The 21,823-nt window shown below is 62.2% G+C and overlaps 2 protein-coding genes across 6 annotated transcripts in view; one reads left to right on the plus strand and one right to left on the minus strand.

The window, feature by feature from the left end:
• CACNA2D4 (calcium voltage-gated channel auxiliary subunit alpha2delta 4) overlaps nt 1-15,488 on the plus strand; it is a 96,330-nt gene extending 80,842 nt beyond the window's left edge. The window contains exons 37-49 of the mRNA XM_064478788.1: nt 3,258-3,319; nt 4,143-4,187; nt 4,373-4,435; nt 7,890-7,960; nt 8,296-8,371; nt 8,721-8,773; nt 9,080-9,135; nt 9,394-9,414; nt 10,060-10,177; nt 11,531-11,643; nt 11,926-12,008; nt 12,702-15,063; nt 15,421-15,488. Coding sequence (XP_064334858.1) covers nt 3,258-3,319; nt 4,143-4,187; nt 4,373-4,435; nt 7,890-7,960; nt 8,296-8,371; nt 8,721-8,773; nt 9,080-9,135; nt 9,394-9,414; nt 10,060-10,177; nt 11,531-11,643; nt 11,926-12,008; nt 12,702-12,806 — 866 coding nt within the window. The 3' untranslated portion in view covers nt 12,807-15,063; nt 15,421-15,488. The remainder of the gene's footprint in view (nt 1-3,257; nt 3,320-4,142; nt 4,188-4,372; nt 4,436-7,889; nt 7,961-8,295; nt 8,372-8,720; nt 8,774-9,079; nt 9,136-9,393; nt 9,415-10,059; nt 10,178-11,530; nt 11,644-11,925; nt 12,009-12,701; nt 15,064-15,420) is intronic.
• Nucleotides 15,489-16,417: 929 nt separating this feature from the next.
• ADIPOR2 (adiponectin receptor 2) overlaps nt 16,418-21,823 on the minus strand; it is a 44,256-nt gene continuing 38,850 nt past the window's right edge. For all 5 annotated transcript variants that reach the window (XM_064478862.1, XM_031444398.2, XM_031444393.2 and 2 more), the window contains 2 exons: nt 20,492-20,685; nt 16,418-18,981 (listed from right to left, as the gene is read on the minus strand). In XM_064478862.1, coding sequence (XP_064334932.1) covers nt 18,853-18,981; nt 20,492-20,685 — 323 coding nt within the window. In that variant the 3' untranslated portion in view covers nt 16,418-18,852. The remainder of the gene's footprint in view (nt 18,982-20,491; nt 20,686-21,823) is intronic.

Here is a 21,823-nt window from a genome sequence, read left to right on the forward strand (position 1 = left end):
GGGTCCCTCCTGCGTCCTCAGGGGCACCAGAGCACAGCCAGCGCTCGACGGTCCAGCCCGGCCTGTGCAGGAGGGCAGGCCTCCACGTGGAGGAAGAGCTGCGCTGGGGCCACAGCCCGAAGCTCGGGGCACTGGCTTCCCAGTCAAGTGGCGGACTCAGTGGAAGCCACAAGCATTTGTGTATTTAGCTCAGAAAGTGTTTATTGAGCCCTGCTGCATGCTAGCTGCCATTCTGGGTGCTGGGATCCGAACTCAGCCCCGTCTGCCGTAAGCCCCCATTCTAAGGGGCAAGACAGACCCTACACGAGAATAAAATGAATGAGTCTTGCTGCTTAGGAAACAAGGAGACAGGTGACGGAGAGGATGGAGGCCCAGGGGGAGACCTGGCTGTCCGGGGAGGTCGGTCGCCGCTCCGGGAGGCCGTGGCTGGGCTGAGATCTGATCATGAGAAAGCCGCCACGGAACGTTCTAGGGGAGAGCACTCCAGGGAGCGAGGACAGCTGGTGCAAGGGCCCTGGGGTGGGAACCGCAGTGTGTTTGAGGGAGAAACCAGAGAGACGGGGGGGGGGGGGGGGGGAGGCCTCCCATGGGGTCTTGGAGGACAGATTGCAAAGGAGTTTAGATCTTGTTCTAAGAGCAGCGGGAGGGAGAGACGCGGTTTGATCTTCAGGGAGATCGCTCTTGTGTGGTGAACGATCCGCTTGGGGGTGGGGGGTGGGTCTGTGGCAGTAACGCAAGTGACAGAGGTGTTGGCTTGGCCCCAGGGGTAGCGGTGGGGGTGGAGGGAGTGGAGAGTCGCAGCGGAACTTGGGTGGGGTGCGGGAAAATGATGACGGGTAAAGATGTGTCCCCCCCCGGGTTGAGGGGGTCTCTGGAGGGTCAGGTTTGGGGAGGAAAACCCAGTTAGGTCTGAACACGTGAAGTGTGAAATGCCTACAGGTGACCCAGGTGGGATGTCAGTCCGATGGCCTAAGTCCCACAAGGACCCGCCTTGCCTGGAGCAGCTGGTGGCCCCGCAGTGAGGTGGAGCCTGGCTTGGGAACATCCGCTTGGGGCCTCGCCGTTTCCATTTCTCCCCAAGAACCTTACAAACCTGTCTCATCTGGGAAGAGTTAACCCCGCCCCCCCAGGACTCCTTGGGTTAGAATCAGAATTTCTTCCAGCTCAGAAGTGCCGACTCCAGGAGCCGTGGTGCTGGGCCGGTGCGTGGAGGGCAGAGTCTGCTCTAGAAGGAGCCTGAGAGCTGGGCCGAGGGCCAAGGGTAGGGTGACCAGAGAGTCGCACATTCCAAGCCCCTGTGGGCGCCCCACCCCGACAGTTGTTAGACGGTTCCTCCTCTTTTGTGCAGCCTTTTTCTGCAGATGAGAGAAATCTGTGTAAGTTCCGCTCGAGGGTGGTCTTCACAGGAAGCACACGGGGAGGGGAGCTCCGAGGGGCCTCCTGCGGCCTTGGAGAGAAGTGGGGGAGGGGAGGTGCCCCTCCCCCTGCACACGCCTCACAGGCCGCACCAGGGCCTGTTGTCATCGTCCTGAAGGGAGAAGTGGGCCTGCCTGTCCCCTTCCTGCCGCTCCTTTCACCCGCCTCTGACCCTGGAAGCCGCAAAGCCCCCGGAGCTCAGGGGTTCCCGCATCCCGGGGCCAGCCCAGGCCGGCCAGCCCCAGCCCCAGAGCTGCCGGGAGGCGCCAGGCGTCCTCACCCGTGAGCTCAGGGCAGCTCCGGGACTGCGCTGTCCGAGGGCGGCCAGCAGTATTTACATCTTGATTAATTAAAAGTAAATTTTAAAATCAAGCCCAGCCTCATTTCAAGGACTCAGTAGCAACACGGGGCTCAAGGCTGCTGCGCGGGGCAGGTCAGAGCCGCCCGTCTGCTCCGAAGGTCCAGCCAGACAGGGACGCCTGACGCCTGTGCTGACAGCCGGGCCGGGAACGCAGCGCCCCCGGCGGCCCAGCCCCGCTGAACGAGAAACCCTGGGGCCGGGTCTTCAACAAGCTTCAGACGACTGGTGCACACTGACACCGAGGACCAGGGCCCCGTGGTTCTGGAGACGTCTCCCGCACGCTCTCACTCGCGCCTCGGCAGCCTCTCGCTCGTCTGCCTCGCAGGTGTGGGTGTCCTCGAGGCCGCTCTCAGCTGTGCGAGCCCGGGGCCGTGCTCTGGCCCCTTGACCCTTCCCTGGTCTCCCTCTTTTTCCCTCAGATTTCCCTAGGATTATTCCATGTGCCCGGCTGGACCCCAGGCTGCGCCCCGGGAAGTCGGAGTGATTGTGCTGGGGCGTCGGGCTGGCCGTAGGGTGTCCCGCAGATGAGGGGACCAGAGCCCTGATGGGGGCCTGGCCCGGGCCTGTCGGCCCCTTCCCCGCGGGGCCTCGGGGGCTGGAGGCAGGCCCAGAGGAGAATCAGGTGCATTAGAGACAACGAGGGGGTGGGGCTGCTTCTGTATTTAGGGGCCAGGTGTGGGCGAGGTTTCCTCGCTGTGAAGCGCAGTGAGACTGGGGCTGGTCTGCGTGTGCAGGACGCAGGCTCTCCGACCTGGGGTGCCTGGCTCTCAGCACCCTTTCGGTATTACTGTCCCAGGCGGTAGGAAGCCAGCCCTGTTTCTTTGTTCTGCTGCTTTCACTGTCACCTGGCTTGCTTTCTGTTCTCAGCCCCAGATTTTCTTAGCATCTGAGCTCCGGCTTGCTTTCTCCAAGCCTGTTGGGGCCCAGGGAGGCATGGCGGCGTCCGAGCGCAGCTCTCAGGGCTGGGGGTGTCTCCGGTTTCCTGGAGCCTCCGTGCGAGCCTGGTCAACCTGGTCCCCACCTGCAGCGGGGAAGGTGCCTCCTTACCGTGTGGGGACCCCGCGCAGGGACCGGGAGGAGAGTTTGCTGTGTGAGGCCTGAAACTTTGGAAGCCCCACCACCACCACCACCACCACCACCACAGCCCTGAATTCCAGCCTCAGCCCACAGTCTGGTTATGTGACCTTGAACAACAGGCCGGTCTCTGCGGGAAAGGGGAGAACGGTCTTCCCAGTGGACGCTGGGCTCGCTGACCTCATCTTGTCCTGGGCACTTTCTGGAGACAGAGCCATGGGTACCCCCCCACCGCCAGGAACCTCAGTTCACAAGCTGCCCGGTGCCGCCTCCCCCACCACACACCTGCTGATGCGCCTCTGATTGAATCTCTAATGGTTTCTCTCACCGTCTCTTCCCCCTCCACGACCAACCCCTCCCCGAAACACGCGCGTGGCCTTGCCCTCCCCTCTCCCGCTTCCTGCAGCCGTGGGCGTCCAGCTGAGGGTGGAGTTCCTGCAGCGCGCGTTCTGGGCGGCCACGCGGCAGGTGCGTATGAAGCCGGGCGGGGTCCCCAACATCTCCGCCTGAAGAGGGCTGGCACCTTCAGACCCACTTCTCCAGCTGCCCGGCTTTCCGCCCCCTCCTGGGCCCTGGTCGGCTCCCTCCTCGCCCCTGCCATCCTCGCTCCAGGGCTCCCACTGCCCAGACCCTGGCAAAGCTCCGGGCCGGGCCTGCCGCTCACTCCACCTCTGCTGCCCTCGCAGCCCCACTGGGCAGAGGAAGGCGCACCCTCCCCGAGGCCCCTGTCCCTCCACCACAGTCCAAGCCTTGACCATCGTCCCCCCGGGCATCCTGCTCTCCCCCCTCCCTTCCTGCTGCTCCTGCAGAGCCCTCGGCCTCCAGGGTGTCCTCACTGTGCCCCACCGGCTGCTCCAGCCCCGTGCTTTCCCCACAGCACTAAGTCTCACCACGAGTGTGGTCGGTTAGGGGGACCGGGAGGGAGAGGAGGGCACACCAGCCCAGACCTCAGTTCAGCCACCACGTCATCAGGACGACCAAGAACAGGAGCCCCACTCGGCTTCCAGCCATGTGGCCGACCTCTGCCGTCGCCCAGGCTGCAGGCCTGGCTTCCCTGGAGGATGCTGGGCTGTGTGCTCTGGCTGAGGTCACTAGCAAGGTCCTGCCTGCATCTCTGCCCTGACCCCCCAGCGCACAGCCCTTGAGCACGTGCACGCCACACACGACAGGTGCATGCTCTGCGTGCCCACACGTCACACCACACACCCTGTGCACACACCACAGGTGTACCGCGTAACCCCCCCCCCGCCCCCCTCAACGATGCACAACCTGCTGCCCTCTCTTCCTCCAGTGTGGCGCTGCGGAGGGGCCGTGCCTGGAGAGCTGCCAGGACAGTGTAAGATCCTCCCCGGCAGGAAGCGGGGCAGCGGGCTGGGGCCCCACCGCGTCCCCCACAGGCAGCCTCCTTCCTTCCCTGCGGGCTGGGCTCCACACAGGGCGCCCTCTAGACGGGCAGCCGGGCGTGGACGGGGCACTGTGGTGGGGCCTGGCCTTGACCCCCCAACCCGGGCACCTCTGCAGGACCTGGACTGCTTCGTCGTGGACAACAACGGCTTCATCCTGATTTCGGAGAGGCCCCAGGAGGTGAGGGGGACGGGGGTGGGTCGCCCAGGGCCTCAACAGTCAGAGGAAGGCTGGAGGCAGCCCCGGCCCAGAGCCAGTCAGAGTAAGAGGCCTGACGAAAACGGAGTCTCTTCCTGAAGCCAGAGCCAGCCCCGCGTGGCCAGAGTCCGGGCTTTGAGACTCAGGTGCCCAGAGGGGACGTTGGTCTGTTTTGTCTCCTTCCACAGCTGGCAGAGGCCAGCCCGCACCTTGAGGCCTGGGTTGTCTGTCTGCAGCCTGGGGGGGGCCTCCCCTGGAGCCCTGAGCCCCTTCCGCCCACCGCAGACCCGCCCTTGCCTCCCGTCCTCAGGCCGCTGTAACGAGGTCTGTGAGCCGAGGCAGCTTGTGGACCACAGGGATGGGCATCTCACTGTCCTGGAGGCCAGTGGGCCGAGACCCAGGCGCAGGCAGCTGGGGGCCCGCTGGGCCCTCCTGTCGCGGAAGGGACAGGGAGCCCCTTGGTCCCTTTACTGAGGCACCAGTCCTGTGGCCTGGACTCTGCTTCCGTGGCCTCATCACCTCCCAGAGGAGGGGCAGGTTCCAGCATGTGAACTCGGGGACTCAGGCCACAGCGCTGACCCCTGCTACCTCTGTGGGGCGGGGGGCCGGGCCTTCCTGCTGTGTGCGCTCTCCCCGACTGGACTCCCTTGTGGAAACCGAGGGAGCAGAGGTCCAGAGATGCTCCCAACGCACAGCCTGGCCGCGCACCCAGGCCTCCGTGGGAGGCGGCGTCTCCCCGGCCCACAAGGAGAAGGTACAACCACAGCTTTGTGTTTGCGGAGCCCGGAGGCAGGCCCTGTGTTTACGTAGCCGGAATCACAGCTTTGAAAAGGAGCCTGTTCAACCCTCAAGTGCCTCCTTGGATGAGCCAGGAGCGTGAGGCACGTGGCCCAGCGAGCTTTGCCGCGGATCAGACACGTGGATTGGTTGCCTGGGCCTCTGTTTTCCCCTCAGACTAAGGGCCTGGGCACCCAGGTGTGGGCTGAGGCTGAGGTCGGGGCTCTAGGCGGGCAGCAGGGCGGGAACCTGGCGTCGGGGGAGGGCAGCCGGGAGCGGGCAGCAGTGCTGGGGGCCTGGGGCGGGGTTCGGTGCCCGTGCGGGGGCTGTCCAGGCAGCGGGGGTGAAGGCAAGGTGGGCTTGCCTGCTTCCTCTGGGTCATGAAATATTAATCTCTTTTCCCCAATCGTTTGAAAATAAGTACTCTTGGCTGGAGGACTGGCGTTGAGTAGGTGAGCCGGCTCGGCCGTGGACCCAGCGCTGACCCTGCCGGGAGGGGCCGCCCCAGGAGGGCCAGGCAGGCGCCCCAATGTCAGGCCGCACCCACCCCCGCCCAGGCCCCTGTGTAACCCCTGGGCCCCCCCGACCACACCTGTCTGTGGTCTGAGCCCTGACGTCCCTGGGCGCAGCTGGCTGATTCCTGGTAACAAAGTAACTGGGAGCGTGTTTTTCAAAAAGTCGTTTTATGCTTCGCGCACTCACCCTGATTTCCTCAACTGTTACTGTCTTGTTACATTTTATGTGGTTTTAAAAGTCGTCTCACACCCTTTGTTAAACAGGGCGTGAGTGAAATGACATTTGATTTTCACAGTCAGGCTGGGACCTGGTGGAGCCCCCACGTGTCCTGTCGCCCTCGCCCGCAGCACAGCCCGCCGCGCCCTCCCCACCCACCTCGAGGCCCAGCAGACGCGGGCCCCCCACCACCTCTGGTGACGTTATTGGTCCCACTTTGCAGCAGAGAAAGAAACAGGCCCTGCGAGTTGAGGTTATTAACCGGAAAGCTCACGGCTGTGGGAGAGCCAGGCTTTGAACCTAGAAATGCAAGATCAGTGGCTGGGGGAGGGGAGGTCCTGGAAGAGGCCTCCTGGGGGGGAAGCCAAGCTTCTGTTGGGGTGGACTCCGGCGCGTGTAGGGCGGGGCTGGTGGCCCGGCTGGGGTGCGGCCGGCTGCGTCAGGCAGACCCTTGATGCTCGTGTGAGGCCTGGACTGCAGGCCAGCGCAGGACGGAGAGGGCGCCGGGCACGGACACTGCAGCCGCCGTCCAGCCGTCCTGCTTTTAACTCATTCATTCCACGGCAGTTACCTGCTTCATAACCAATCACCCCAAAATGGAGTGCTCAAACCCCAAGACCCGTCATGTCACGGCCTCCGTGGTAAGGAGATGGGGCGCCGGGCTCGGGGTCTCACGACGTCGGGGGCCTGAGCCGCGAAGGGGCCTCCTCCACTCGCCCAAGGGGGTGTTGGCCAGGTCTCACTGCCCTGTGGGCTTCCCCGTGGCAGCTCCCTCACCTGGGTGTGAGCAGTGTGAGGTCACGGTCCCCTGGGACTGGCTCTCAGGTGACACCACTGCTTCAACCACGTCCTGTCTGCTAGAAGCAGGTTGCGGGGTCCAGCCTCCACTCAGGGGCACTGGCTTACAAAGAGGGTGAGGACAGGAGGCCGGGCTGCTGTGACCTGCCCAGACTCGTCCCATCGCAAACTCCCCTCCCCAGACACACCCGAGGGCTGTGGCCTGGCCCCTCCCACCCCGTTCCTCCCCCTTCATCCCTGGCCTCCAGGTGTGGTCGGGGGACCAGCATCTGGAGGCTGGATGGAAATGCGAGTTCTCGGGCCCCACCCCAGGCCAAGAGGTGTGAGGTGGGCCCACCGCGTGTGCTGCAAGCCCTCCCTGGTGCCCCGGCGGTGGTGATGAAGTCGGGGACCACGTCGAGGCCTCTGCCGGCGGCTGCTGGTCTGACTGCCCTTCCCCACCTGGGCTCATGGGCCGTGGGGGGGCAGATAGTGTCTGCCACGTGGTCTGTCCTGGAGGTCATGCTGTAGAGGGGGTGGCCCTCTCCAGTGTCCAGGAGCTCGTGCCTCCCCAGAGTCAGGTGTCTGGACAGCTGGGTGTTGGCGAAGAAGCCTGAAGTCAGGTCAGAGCTGGGGGGCAGGCTTGCAAGGACGCCCTCTCCCAGGGCGAAGGCTCAGATGCTCCTCTCCCCCTGGTCCGTCCACTCACGGTCCTTCAGCAAATATGCAGACGATCGCATGAACTAGTCAGTCACTGCGTGGTCTACAGGGAGCCAGGAGGTGGACGTCTGCACGCCAGGGTCTCGCTGTCTGGTAACACGCATGCACGCACACACACACGCGCGCACACACACACACACACACACGGTGTACACGACAAATCAAGTCTCACCTTCTCGCCAGCGATTCACGGGGAGCGTTCTAAGGGAATTCTGTACCTTTTAAAGAAACACAAATTCTGACGGCAACACCGAGATTGATTTCACAGCAACTTGGAGCTGAAAGGCGCGGAGAGCCAGCGGCAGGAACCGTCCGGGAGAGGGAGCACGAGGGCCGCAGCCCAGGCGCCTGCGGGGGAGACCCAAACCCAGGCGAAGCCTGGCGCTGGGGGCCGGGCCCTCATCCGCGGTCCCCGCTCTCGCCCTCGCAGATGGGAAGATTCCTGGGGGAGGTGGATGGCGCCCTTGTGACGCAGCTGCTCGGCATGGGGGTGTTCAGCCAGTAAGTGGGCAGCCCCCCGGGCTGAGTACACCCAGAAGAGGCAGGATCGGATGCTCAGGGGTCCAGGCCAACCTTGGATCCTGACCTCAGACCCACAGTGAGCCCCAAAGGGCTCCAAAAGTGCGGCCCGGAACTTCCCTGGGGTGGGAGGGAGGCTGAGGTCATGTGACCCCTTAAAGGGAAACTGGAGTTGCTCTTTTTTGGCCATTTCTGCACCTGGACTGCTGGTCACATGGCCTCACAGAGCCGGGTGAACGAGACCCTGTGCAGAGTCCCCCGGGGAGGGCAGGCTGTGGGGAGCGGGTCTGGCCTCCAAGCCCCGTGTCTGGTTTCAGAGTGACCATGTATGACTACCAGGCCATGTGCAGGCCCGCGAGTCACCACCACAGCGCCTCCCAGCCCCTGGTCAGCGTGAGTGTCGCCCCAGACCGTCCCCACCGACACAAGCCCTCGGTCCCTGTTCTCACGCTGGGCTCGCTCTGTCCTCTCCCCCCATGTCCGCACTTGGCCGGCTCCCACCCCAGGGGTCTGGTCTTGGGAGCTTTGGGACAGTTTCTCTGGCAGGGAAAGCAGGCTGTGGCCCCTTTCTGGCTTCGCCCCCTCATCCCCTGGTCCACAGGTATCAGCAACCCCAGAGACATCACCCAGTGTGGTGACGGGCGTGGTCTGCCCCGCAGTGGGAATCTGATGCCTCTGCTGCTGGAAAGGGGTCCCCGGGAGCCCAGGCCTGGGGTTAACACTGTGTCCCCTCCCCTGCCAGCCCCTCTCTGCCCTCCTGACCGCTGCCAGGTGGCTGGTGAATGAGCTGCTGCTGTGAGTGAGCCGCTGGGGACCTCATGCGGGGCTGGCTTATGAGGGAGCCCTTTGAGGGGAGCTGCCCGAGGTCCCTGCGACCCGGGAGGAGGAGGGCGAGGTCCTTGGGTGGAACTGGCCGGGCGTGCGGGTGCACCCTCCCTACACGTGATGACGTGGGGGGCCTCTCTGCTCACCAGGGCCTCCAGCAGCAACAGGGGTATCCTGAGGGAGGGGCGGGCAGCGTGGGTTCCAGCTGCTCTGTGCCCAGTGCAGGGGGCGGGGGGGGGCGGCCAGCTGGTCTCTGAGCTCCGTTTTATCTGACAGGTTCCTGCTGGAGTGGAGCGCCTGGGGCTCCCGGCGGGCAGACAGCGGAGCCGAGGGTGAGTGACTACCCTGTGGGGGGGGGGGGGGATGGGGGATCTGGGGGGCCCACTGCTCACATCCACCCTGCCGGCCTTCTCTCATCACCTTTCCCTCGCCTCTGACACCACGCCATCGGGGGCACGTCTGCCCTCTTACATCTTGTGTGACATCGTCCGCCCCTGTGACATCATCTTGTGTGATATTGTTCACCCCACGCCATCCTGACCCCGTGTGACATCACGCCCACCCCGTGCCCGGCCGTGGGTCCTGGGCAGCCAAGACCGTCTTCCATCACGGTAGGTAGGGTGGCGGGGCAGCCCCGGGGGTGGGCCGGCAGCTGTCATCCCAGGAGGCGAGCTTGCTCTGTCTCAGGACGCTCCTGACTCAGAAGGCCCCTCCCAGCTTAAAGCTCGTTCCCAGGGGGTGGGTACTTCACCCAGATCTCGTCCCACGCAAGTGCAGTCCTTGCTCTCCTTGGGTGAGGGCCCTCAAGGCCTGAGGAGGACAGGGTGATGAGGTCCAGAGGCCGTGGCCCCCAGGTCTCCTTAAGGAGCAGGAGAAGGTGGGCCTCCAGCTCAGGTGCCCACCGTGCCCCCCAGGTGCTCAGTCGGGGGCAGCAGGCGGAGGCCCCGTGACCTGGAGGCTGAGGCCAGGGTCCTCCAAAGACCTGACACAAATTGAAAAAACGTCCTCCCTGCCAGCAGCTGGGATGCTGGGGGAAACCGACCCCCTCCGCCCTGGACTCCCCCCACCTCCCACGGGCTCCCGCGCTCCACAGCTGCCTGGCTGTGGCCCGGCCCAGCGTTTCTGCTCCCCCGCCCCCAAGTCCTGACTCTGACCAGGGAGCCATGTGCCTGTGGACCGGGCCGCTTCACTCAGGCATAGTGACTGCACTGCCCGAGGGGCCCTCCCCAACGCACGGCCCTGCCGCCTCCCCGCAGCCCACAAGCACAAGAAGCAGGACGTGCTGCAGCCGTGTGACACCGCCTACCCCGTGTTCGTGCACCAGACGGCCATCCAGGAGGCCAACGGCATCGTCGAGTGCGGGGCCTGCCAGAAGTGAGTGGGGGCGGGTGGGGTCCGCATGGGGAGGGCGGGGAGAGGGGGGTCCACACGGGGCGGGGTGGGGAGAGGGGGGTCCACATGGGGAGGGCCAGCTCCAGGGCCTTTGGTCCCAGGGAGGAGTTGCAGGCTGAGGCCGAGGCTGGGAAGCGGGGACAGGGTCGGTGTGATGTCTGGGGGGTGGGAACAGGGGTCCGGAGGCAGAGGCAGACTTGAGAAAGGAGAGTCACTCCCTCAGAAGTCTGTCCTTGCAGAGGGATGGGAGGGCCCGAGGTTTTTCCAGGTGCTGCTAGGACACCTGACACCTCCCAGGGGAGGACTCTGGTCCCCCTGCTCTGCCAGGGAGGCCAGGAGGCCTGGCTGAAAGCTCTGTCCTATGCACTCCCACTCTGACCTCAGGCTGCCCCACACTGGGAGGTCCTGGACCCGGAGGAAATGGCCTCCTCCAGGCTGTCACCTGAGCTAGCGTGCCACCCCCCAGGGTGTCCCAGAGACCCCAGATGGCAAGCAAACTAGCTGATGGTGTAACACCTAAGACTTTGGTATCAGAGCCCGGCTCTGTCTGGCGCTGGTGTCTCCCCCACCACTCGGGTCTCACTTGTACACTCGCCTCGGAGGCTGGGAGCGCAGATAAGAAATGGTGTCGGGAGAGCCAAGACCTTAGAGTAGACAGGCTGGAGGTAAGACATGGTTCCGCTGCTTCCCAGCTGTGCGACCTCAGGCACGCGGCTCCCCCTCTTCCAGCCTCCGTTTTCCCTTCTGCAAAATGGGGATGATAGCCACCTCAGACGGTGTGGTGAAGGTTAAATCTATACACGTGTGTGTACACGTGTTCTGCATGTGTGCGTGCATGCGTGTTGTATGTGTGCATGTGCGCCAAGTCCTCCACCCTGTAGGCAATACTGGGCAGTGGCTGTCCCCTAGCACACCAGGCGGTGTGACCGCTCGGGCTCCCACCCGGCCCTCCCTCCCGGACAGCATGCAGGCCTGCGGTGCCACCTTGTGGCCAAGCCTAGCTCTGCGCCTCCCCGGGCCTGCCCTCCCCGTGCCTGCCCAGAGCGGGGGTGGCCGCCTTGCTCGGAGGCTCCTGATTCATGCTTGTTGCCCCTGCATGTGTCAATAGCAACTCCTTTCACTCTCAAAACTGTCCCCTGTCCCAGATATTGGGGCTTCCTCATCTCTGGTCGGCTAGGAGAGCAGCTGTGCAGCTGCAAAGGCTTGTGGGTAAAGTAAGCCCAGCGGCTGCCCCGGGCCGACCTGGCCCCCAGCTCCACGCCGCACGTGCCCTTCCTGCCAGCCCGGTGCCAGGCTGCACGGAGGGTGTCCACCTCCCGCCGCTCTTCGCTGCAGGGCGTTCGTGCTGCAGCAGATTCCCCGCAGCAACCTCCTCCTCCTGGTGACGGACCCCACCTGCGCCTGCAGCGTCTTCCCACCCGTCTTGCAGGAGGCCACGGAAGTCAAATATATCCTCCCAGCCTCGGGGACACAGGGGCACAGGAGGGCAGAGGGGTGGGACATGTCGCCGAGGGGCCAGCCTCCCTTGCCACCAACTCCCCGCCCTCCCCACCAAGCAGGGTGGTCATCTGCTCCCCGATCCGCCTGGGCCCTGGCGCTGCCTCCTGCCCAGAAGCCGCTTAGCGAGGCAGCCGGTCCCACCAGGGGTCAGGTCTTCAGACCGGGTCCCCCAGAGCCTCCGGAATCGGTTCCATCATCAAGTGTGTTCACCTTAACAGTGAACTCTGCACATAACGCCTCTGTCAAGTGTGAGAGGATGCGCTCCCAGAAGCTCCGCCGGCGCCCGGATACCTGCCACGCTTTCCATCCAGAGGTGGGGGCCAGGGTGGCTTCCACCCCCAGACCCTCAGCCCTGAGCCTGTGCCCTTCAGGCGTGAGTGTGACTGCACATGGATGGGTGCAGGTGTCCGGGGCACCTCCGTGGGTGACTCCGTGGTGTCATCCACCCGTGTGCACTCACGTTGGGCTCCGTGTCATTCATGCAGTAAGTCGGCAGGACCCAAGGGTGCTTGTATAAGGGGAGCCACGTCTCCCAGGGTCCGGGCCCTCGGTGAGTTAACATGCAGCTTCCCAACTGTCCTCACTGCACTTGGGTCCGAGCAAGGAAGAAACCGCCACACGCGTGATACTGCTGGTGACCAGCCCTACGTACCCACCGCGTAGCTGGGTGCTGCCTCCGTGATGCGTCCTCGCTGGACGCAGCTGCCACACTTCACATTCATGCGAGATGCTCTGAGTCCAGAGCTTCCCGGAAGTCTTGCTAAGACAAGCCCCCACAGCCACTCCAGGGCTGCAGGCCCGCGGACGAGGCTCGAGCCCAGCTCCGGGGCTGAGTGGCCTCTACGCTCCCCTGGATAGCAGGGATCTGAGGTTGCAGGGTTTCCTCCACCTGTAGGAACGCCCCTCTCTCCCAGGTCTTGGCCCCTGTGTGTCCCAGAGACCCCCTCCCTACTGTCCTCCTCCTGCCTGGGGCGGTCACCTCATCTGGAATGTCCCGGGTTCGCAGGAGAATGCCCAGGACTGCGGTGGCACCTCGGACATCTCGGCCTCGCCCTCCCTGCTCCTGCTGCCTCTGTGTGCCTGGCTGCTGCCGCCCCGGCTGCTGCGGTGACATCTGCCCGGTCTGACCCGTTGTGCCAAGGTGGTCCTTTCAGAGACATTCTAAAGAGTCAGCGGGTGTGGGCTCCAGCTCTCGGCAGTTGGGTTCTCGCCGGTCATTGCTCATCCCAGTCTTGGGCTGATGGTCCCTGCCTCCTGGGGATTGCTGGACAGAACTGGACATCACTTCCCAGAGACCTTCCAGGGTGTCTGGTCCATCACCCCAAGTCTCGGTGGGCATCCTGCCCTTTGTCCTACCTCCTCTTTGGGAGCCTGGCATGAACAAAAAGGTTTAGTTGCATCCATTTTGCACTTAATCTCCAGAAGTCCAGGCCTGGCCGAAGGAAGCAGCAGCTGTTTCTAATGAATCTGGTTCATTAGAGTAGACCTGAGTAGACTCCAGGACTTAAAGGTTCTGAGAAGGAGCAGCAGAGTGAAGCCACCAGCAGAAAGGGCAGGAGGGGAGCAATGTGCCCACTGGAAGCCGTTTCCCCAGTGCGGGGTGGGGGCAGCTCAGTCTCCTAGCTGCAGCTCAGAAAAGGGTGTGTGTGTGTGTGTGTGTGTGTGTGTTGAGAAAGAGAGGTAGAAAAGGCAGGGTCTTTTGTATTAAACTGGTTGCATATGATGTCCACAAACTGTTGCTATTAAAAAAAAAAATTGAAAAACATCTTTGCAAAGTCCTAACCTAAGGGAATGTTGCATCGTAGAAAGCCCGTAGGGTGAGATGCAGACTGCGTTCGATTGGAAGAGGGTGCGGTTTCAGGGGAGGCGGTGGGAGCAGCTGCAGCCCCGCAGCAAGGCCCCGGGAGGGAGCAGGCAGGCCTTCGGGGCTCCTGAGGGCTGGCTCCAGACCCCTCCCCTGGAGGCCCAGGCCCCATGGTGGGGTTGGGGGGAGGTGCCTTCTGGCTGTTCGTCTGCAGGAGAGACCACCTGACTCTTCCCTGGGGCCACTGGGAAGGGAGCTGCGCCCGGCACTCCTCCCCCAGGGTCTCGGCCGGCCGCAGCGCCCTCTACCCGACCCCGCAGACCTGGCTCCTGAGAGGCTGCAGCCTCGGGGCAGAGCAACGTGAGAAGCAGAACTGCAGAAACGCTTGGTGGCCTCTGAGCTCTGCGTTGAGCTAACCTCCCAGGAGGAGGTCCAGCCCGGCCCCACGAGGGGCGTGGCCAGCACAAGGCCTCGGGGGGCCTCCCCACCTCCTTAGAACACGTCGTGATCTTTGTCACGAGCCTTCCGTGTCCAGGTCACGGTTACTTTCATTGGTTTCCTGTCTGTGAGGAACCCCGTTCACAGCTGAACCCAAGCCTCGGGGAGAAGAGCAGGCCCGGAGCCCACTGGGCCAGTGGAGGGGGCGGGATGACGCCGGCAGGAGCTCAGTGTGACGTGGAGACGGCAGGCACGTTGCGAAGCCGCCTGGAGCAGGTGCGCTGTCAGCCCCGTGGCACAGACCAGGAGACCAAAGCGTGGCGTTAAACTGGCTCCGGGTGGGTGGATGAGCATCGTGAGGTTTGAAGGTGACGCTCGTGTCGCAAGCCTACAGCTGCCCAGCTGCAAGCCGCAGGCATGACCACACTGCCGTCTGTCCCAGCGCCCATCCTCTGGAGGAGGGGACGGAGGAGCCCGTTTGGATGCCAGACAACAGGCAGAGGTCACAGGGCCCCCCGGCACCGGGAGCCTTTCTCCCGCCCCCTGGCTGTGGCCGCTGCCCTGCCCCTCGCTGCTGGGCCCACGCCACCCCGCGCTTCTGGGGCGTCATTGTCCAGATGGCGACTGCTGGTCTCCTTGGGACAGCAGCCCAGTCCCCCACCCAACCAGGGAGCGCGTCTCCAACTTCTCAACTGTCATGGCCCCGTAACTGGACCACCACTTGGAAAGTGCCGAGGCAGCCCCCAGCCTCTCCCGGCTCCTCTGCCCCATCTCTGTGGGGCCGGGAGGGGGCTGAGGCTGGACTCCCTCTCAGAGCCAGGGAGGGAGGCAGCTTCTGGTGAACTGCTCTCACCTGGGAGAACAGGGCGTGCTGGGCTTTGCCTTCGGAGTCAGGACCGGCTCCCTCTTCCTACTTCGGGGGGAAAGACAGCAGGTGGCAGCCTGGCCACAGCGGGAGAGCCGTGACCTTGACTGCAGAGACGCAGTGGAGTCAAGGGGGCCAGAGTCCTGAAGTCCCTTCTGTAAATGCTGTCGCCTTCGGACGACCGAGAACACCCGGCACAGGACAGAGGACTGCTGAGCCCGCTGCCTGGCCACCTGGGTGTTTTAGCAGCAGCACCGTCAGGTAGACGTCCACGTGGGGCTGTGGTTCCGAGGGCAGGGGGTAGAGGTGGGGAGGGAGCAGAGCCGGGGGCTGGGCAGGTCTGAGGAAGGTGACCTGCCAGCCACAGCATCTCCCTGAAGGAGGCTGAGGGTGTTTTCTGGTGGCGGGGGGCTGGGTCACGAGTGCCCCTCGCCCGCATCCCCTGCCCCTGGCAGGCCTGGGCACTGTCCCCTGGCCAGAGCAGCGGGGGTGGCCGGCGGGTGGCAGTGAGGGGCTCGCCTTCCCCTCACCTCGCTGGCAGGACCCGGTGGTGTGGGTGGCCTGCGCTCCGACTGGGCAGGACGTGCTGGGGACCACAAATTCTTCTCGGGATTCCAGAGCCAGGCCCGGGTTCAAACTCGCCCTTGTCTGCTTCCCTCCAAACATCCAAGGACATCCCGTGAGAAGGGGGCACAGAGACCCACCTGGCAGAGACCAGGGAAACCACGGAAGGCGAGCCGGGGCCCATCCCCAGTTGTGTGTAAAATGAGAGAGCTACAAGTCGGTAGTTTCCCTGCAAAAACTAGGTCACCTGTGGCAAAGGCTGGGGCTGCCTCCTCTTCACTTACATGGAAGGGTCCACACCCCTCCCACAACCTTCCAGTCAGTACGCAGAGCCCACCCAATCTGAGTCTTTGTCTCAAGGATGCAGTGCAGCGCAGAGCGCCCACCTCCCAGGCTGTCTCCTCCCCTAGGAAACAGCAGTGGGAGCACAGGTCCAGCCCTGGGGCGCCCGCCGCAGGGCCCGAGGCAGCGGGAGCCTGGACGTGCCCCCGTGTGGCCAGCTGTGACTTCTGTGGCCCTCAGCGCTGCCCCTTACAGCTGCACCCCCCTCCCCGTTCTACACCTGGGACCCTGGTTACGATGGGAGCAGGAAGCTGGGGGCAGGTGAGGTGGGCGTGAGCACTGACTTAACTGCCCATCTTCATGCGTTCTCCTGCCAGCCGTTAAAACTCATCAGGAAGGTTAAACAGAAGCGCAAAGTAGACAAATGGTTAAGACTACCTTGCTAGACGATCTTACCAATCAAAAGTGTCAGAACACACTTTCAACTAAGAGTACACGAGAGACCTTTCAACAACCTGGCAGCCCGGAGCCCCCACCCCCACCCCAAGGGGCCTCAGATAGCTGGTTCAATATAGAAACAAGCCCAGTACCCAGAGCGCGCGCTCTGGGAGCAACTCCCCAGGTCTTCCCCTGTCAGTCCGTCCACGGAGAGCTTTTACAGAGCGGTCTCCACACTCAGACTGGATGTTTCCAAGCATCGCTTAAGCTTCAGTGTCTACATTAAAGCTGGAGCGAGGAAAGCTGAAGCAGGACAGAAACACACACAGGCTCGTGTTCCACTGGGGTCTTTTTATTAGAAGTTGAGAACACAGCAGGCGGGAACGCCCACGGTGCGTGGGACCGTCACACAAACGCCTTCCTGGAACCCCAACCTTCAGTGATCCCCAAAATGTGCTTTGTGGCTTTAACAATTTATAAAGGGGGAGGGGGAATACTGAAAAGGCCACTCCTCAAGGGTGAAGGGAGGCAGCTGCAGAGGTCCTAACCAGCCGAGGGCCCAGGAAGAAAATTAACTCTGCAGAGCAAGCTGCTGAGAGTAAGGCATCCAGGCGCCGGCCTGGGGGTCCTCAGCGGGCACGGCGGGCAGGCGGCACGGACACACAGTGCGTGCACTCCCCGGGGGAGCCGGTCACTGGTTACGTCTCGGGGTTAATTCCATTTTTCTAAGGGTTTGTGCTGTGTTGAACCAGGTCAGCTCCTGCTCTGGGGTGTGGGGCGACTGGCTTGGCAGCGGCACGGGCGTCAGAGGGCGGCCTCGTCATGTACCCTGTGTCCCAGACTGAGACTCAAGAGCGAGCCTGGCTTCTGATGTGTGCTGCTGCGCCCGCGGAACGTCCTTCCACGCGGCCACCGTCCTGCTGGACCGTTTCCCGCAAAGGGTTGAAGTAATACTGTTCTCTCTCCCGGGCAGGGCACCAGCTCGCCCACGAAGCCTCTCACTGGGCCCACCCAGCACCCAGGGCAGTGACCGTCTTCAGGGCTAAACATGCTGGACCTCCTCCCAAGTTCTACAACGGGTTCTTTCTTCCTGGCTCCCAGCTTTTGATGGAACTTGGAAGGGGCTAGAAAGGAGAAATACCGCCCAGGAAAACACCACACCGAACCATCAGACCCTTCTCGTGTCCCCAAACAGCCATCTGAGGACGCCGCCCGCCACACTCAGGGCCTCAGTGCTTCTGTCTCGCACACACCACCCCGGGCTGTGGCTCGGTCGCCTGGAGTCGTGGCTGAGTGAGTGACCTGATCGGGCGATTCTGGCGGTCCACCTGCGAACGGTCAGAGTTCCGTGAACCAGGGCCTCCCCTGCCACTCTGACCTCTTAACAGGATGCCTCTGCACCTCGAGCAGCCTTTTTTTCTTACTTCAATCAGCTCTTAAGAGATGCACCTTCACGGGTCCTACCAGACTCCCAGGCAGTAACAGCATCTCCTCTTAAAACTTCCCACAATGTCAAGGGGTGAAAAGGGGATCTGGGAGTGCTGGTGACTCCATGGTGGGTGCTGGGCTCGTTTCTAAGGGTGGAGTGCCGAGGCACCGGCTGTCACCCAGGTTCTTCCTGCCCGCGTGAGTGAGTCGGGAAGCACCTGGACCTGTCATAACCCCTCCTGTGGCTGGCTCCCTGCCGGGAACCATGATGCCAAGGAAAGGTCCATTTTTATTTCCAGGAGGCACAAGGGGAGCTGGGCAGTGACGTGAACAAAGGGAAACAGAGAGGGTGTTCTAGAGTTCCACAGCAAAGATACGGAAAGCCGTCGCCCCCGCCCGCCCCCTGCAACCAGCAAAGTCACCACAAAGTTGAAGAGGATGGCAGGAGGGAACGAGGTGGGCCCATGCCGACAGCCCCACACTCCTTTCTCCGCTGGCCCCAACACCCTCTGCCGGCACGAGTGAGTTTCCTAAGCAGGTGGCTCTGCTCCTCAGAAAGGGCCACAGAGTAGAAAGCAGGCCAGGCTCTCTGACACCAGCGCCAGGGCCCGGACCTAGCACAGCCCACCAGCCTTCACAGGGTGAGCGGCCCCGTGAGCGCCGGGCTGCGCGCCCTGCCCAACCCGGGCCCAAGGCCTGCCGGCCTTCGGAAGGCACCTTGGTGCACGAGGTGTACATTCTGGGGCTGTCACCTGATCACCTTACAGTCACTTGTGCAAAATGGGAACAGTGTGTGGTACTTGCATGTTACATTCTATACAAAAATCCTCCCTCCCTCCCCTACCCCTATGTCTTAGACATTTATATAAATTTTTATTTAAACAGTAAGTTAGAAATCTTATTTACATTAATTTCTTAGTTCCCCCAAAAGAACGTCTAAAATCACAGTCCCACCCCTTAACAGAATATAAATGTTCACCGAAACTGGTCTGTATCATTGTCTGAAGGTGGGAGGGGAGAACGGACCTCCAGCCACGCCGTCCACAAAGAGCAGGCTGCGACTCCGAAGCCAGCGAGCCCGGTCCAGCAGCGCCCTGGAGCGGCAGGCCCCAAGAACAAGTCAGGGCTGGGCCATCTCTCCTCTTCTCCACCCTGTGAGGGATTTATTTTTGTTTTCTCTTCCCAGTCGCGGCCCACGTGGAGCCCTGGGGCGTCCCAAAGCCCACGAGGCAGCTGAGTTGGGGGCTCCTCTGGCTCTGGCACCAAAGGCCGGTGAGGGAGACCTCCAGGCGCCGCCGGCACTGGTTCAGGGTCACAGTCCCTGGCCACTGGCAGGTGTCACAGTGCGTCCTCATCACTGCAGCCTCCGCCAATCATGAAACGGAACTCCTGGAGGTTTGAGACACCGTGGAAGTGAACGAAAGCGCCAGCAACCACGAAGATATGAAACAGCTGATGAGAGTGAAACTGGAGGGAAAAAGGGGGGGTGAGGACACAGACATTACTAAAGGTCGGCTGAAGACTCCAGGCGGTTCATGCTGAGCAGGGGGCACGAGCGGATGTGATGGAGCTCAAACTCGAGGAACCCACAGATCATGGAACATCTGTTAGGCATATCCCATACTGCTGTCCCCTCAGAAACCATGCTGTGGCCGGAAGCCTGAGACATGCGCATGTGCACACGGGATGCTGGAGGACCCAGCGGAGCGGGGCTGGCGCAACCCACAGCCCGGAACCCCAAGGACCCATGATGCCTGCAGGGGTGACAGACACAGGGTGTCTCCTCTCGGCCGTCGTGGACCAGAGCACTAGGACCATCCACGTCACAGACATGCCGCTCTCCTAGGGGGGAGCAGAGGGGTCCCCAGGATGGCTGGAGGGTCAAGACATCGGGCAGCTAGTTTCCTTCGCTCCAAGGCGCAGCGTTCCATAAACAAGACACGCCGTCAGGAGAGCAGGAGAGCAGGAGAGCAGGGCCTCGGCTTCCTCCTCGAGTCGGAGGCCGGCCGACACACATGGCTAACAGGGGTGTGTGTGGTGCTTCTGAACCGACTCGTTCTGCTGAGCACCAGGGCTCAGTGCACCCAACGGCTCTTCAGCCCTCCCCTTACAGCCTCCAAATGGCAAAGCACAGTGGCCGAACCACTCAGGGCAAGACTGACTTTAAGAGTGTGGACGAGAGGGACCCACAGTCACGTCCCAAGAGAGGCTTCCTCGGAGAACAGAGGGGATTTATTTTCCCAAAAAGGGGGGGGGGTGAGAGAAATTTCTCCTCATCAATGTCAAAATTGATGAGGCAATCTCAGAAGATAAATGGGACTGTCTGCAGTTTCAAAGATGGCCTGAGTGTTCTCTTTACTTCAAGTAGCCAGACTAATCAGCTTCATCTGTAAGCAGCAGTAACTCTGAGGACCGGAGTCCAGGACAGGCCCCGTCGCAAACCACACTGCACGTGTCCAGCCGTCTGCAGGTACAGGACGTCTGTGTCCTGGTCCTGAGGATTATCCTCCCTGCCTCACCGTGAGCCACCATCTAGCTCTCCCACCAAACACAGGGAGAAGTCTCTCATTATAAATCACTGAATTTCGGTGTTAAAAATCTGCTGCCTTCAGCTCCTCCACGAGGAAGCCCAGACAGAAGGACTAGCTGTGTGAGCACAGGACAGGGGCCCAGACTCTGAAATTCCACTCCTGCCACCACCAGCTGGGACATGGGCCCTGCATCTCCCAGAGAATGGGAAACCCCAAGAGCGGCGGTTTAGCTGACCCGTGCACGGTGCCCCCTCAGACTGCCAGGCACTGGTGAGGTCAGTCACTACTGCACTGAGCGGCTGGAGACACACTCAGGAGGAGGAGGGAGGCTGGGATACAGATCGCGTGATGTTGAGTCTAAACATTTTCGATGGTTTCACCTTCCAGTCTGCCAGTGACCCACTAAGAGAAGGCCAGACGCACAGGAAGTGCCCGACCACACTCACCCAGATGTCACACTTGCCAGGAAAGAAGCGCTCGGGGATGCGGGCAGCGTACAGGGCTGCCCCTGTGATGTACAGGCCGGCCATGAGCATCAGCCAGCCGATCTGCCCGATGGTAGCGGCTTTCAGGACCCCCTCTGCGATGACGTAGTGCAAGGTAGGGATGACTCCACTCAGGCCCAGGCCCAGAAACACTCCTGCGGATCATTAGAGAAGCGCGCAGTGAAGACGCAGAAGAGAGAGGAGGGACCGCAGCCCCGCACCAGTGCCTGGGAACTCAGTATACTGCAACAGCAGCTTCCTGTCTGGGAGGACAAAGACGGTTCCGGCTCTGGGATTCTGCCCTGCAGACAGTACAGCGAGGCCCTAAGAGACCTGGTGACAAACGCACAGCGCCTCCTGCTGAGAAAGGCTGTCTCACAGGGCAGCGGTCTGCACCGGGGCGGGGTCTGGAGTCACGTGGCTGAGCCTTTAGGAATCAGCTCTAGGAGTCTGCTCCAGTCACCCCTAAGTGCTGCTTCCTCCGACAACGAACATGGAAAAGGGCTCCGAATGCAATCCTCCCCTTGACACCACTGACATCTGGGGGTGAGAGGATGGGAAGTGCTTCTGGAAGTTCCTATGGCCTGCAGACAGGGGCCTGGGCGTGGGTTTCCCACCTCCCACGGCCCCCCACTTCTTCCCTCCTCCTCCTCCTATCCCGTCCATCCCAACGAAGAGGGACCTGGGCGCGGGCATCAGGGGACCGACTGCACTGCGCTGCGCTTGGGCCAGTGGACCCAGCCTGGCTCCGTGACACTGGGAGCCACCCCTGACCACTGCTCACGTGCTCACAGAAAGGGGAGAGGAGAGCTACAACAGTGTCGCTGACATGAAGTTAATTCTAACTTCTAAGTAACCGCAGATAAAGCATGGCTTGGGTTTTAATACAAAATGGTTTAAAACAAGAAGGCTGAAAGGAAAAGTAGTCCTTTTAATACTTCCTGTTCAACCTCAGCGAACACTAGGTTTGACACTGGGGCAGAAAACTGAAGACACGGCCCTGGCTCCAAGGAGCCAGTCCCCAGTCCAGGTGCTCAGTCAGGAAGGACTCAGCCAGGAGGCCCAGCCAGGGCACCCTGGGGCTTTTCACTTTCCACCGATCGCCTCTGAACAGGCATTAATCACCCCAAATATAAAAAGGCTCTTTAACCCTACATGGTGCCCATCGCTCTAGAACACGATCAGGTGGGACTGCAGTTCTCTCCACACACTTTAACATGAAAACACGTAACAGAACAAAAAATGACAATAAAAAAAGAACTGATCACTACAAAAAGTATACACAAGCTGAGA

The sequence above is a fragment of the Camelus dromedarius genome, chromosome 25, assembly GCF_036321535.1.
Source record: "Camelus dromedarius isolate mCamDro1 chromosome 25, mCamDro1.pat, whole genome shotgun sequence".
Classification (NCBI taxonomy): Eukaryota; Metazoa; Chordata; class Mammalia; order Artiodactyla; family Camelidae; genus Camelus; species Camelus dromedarius.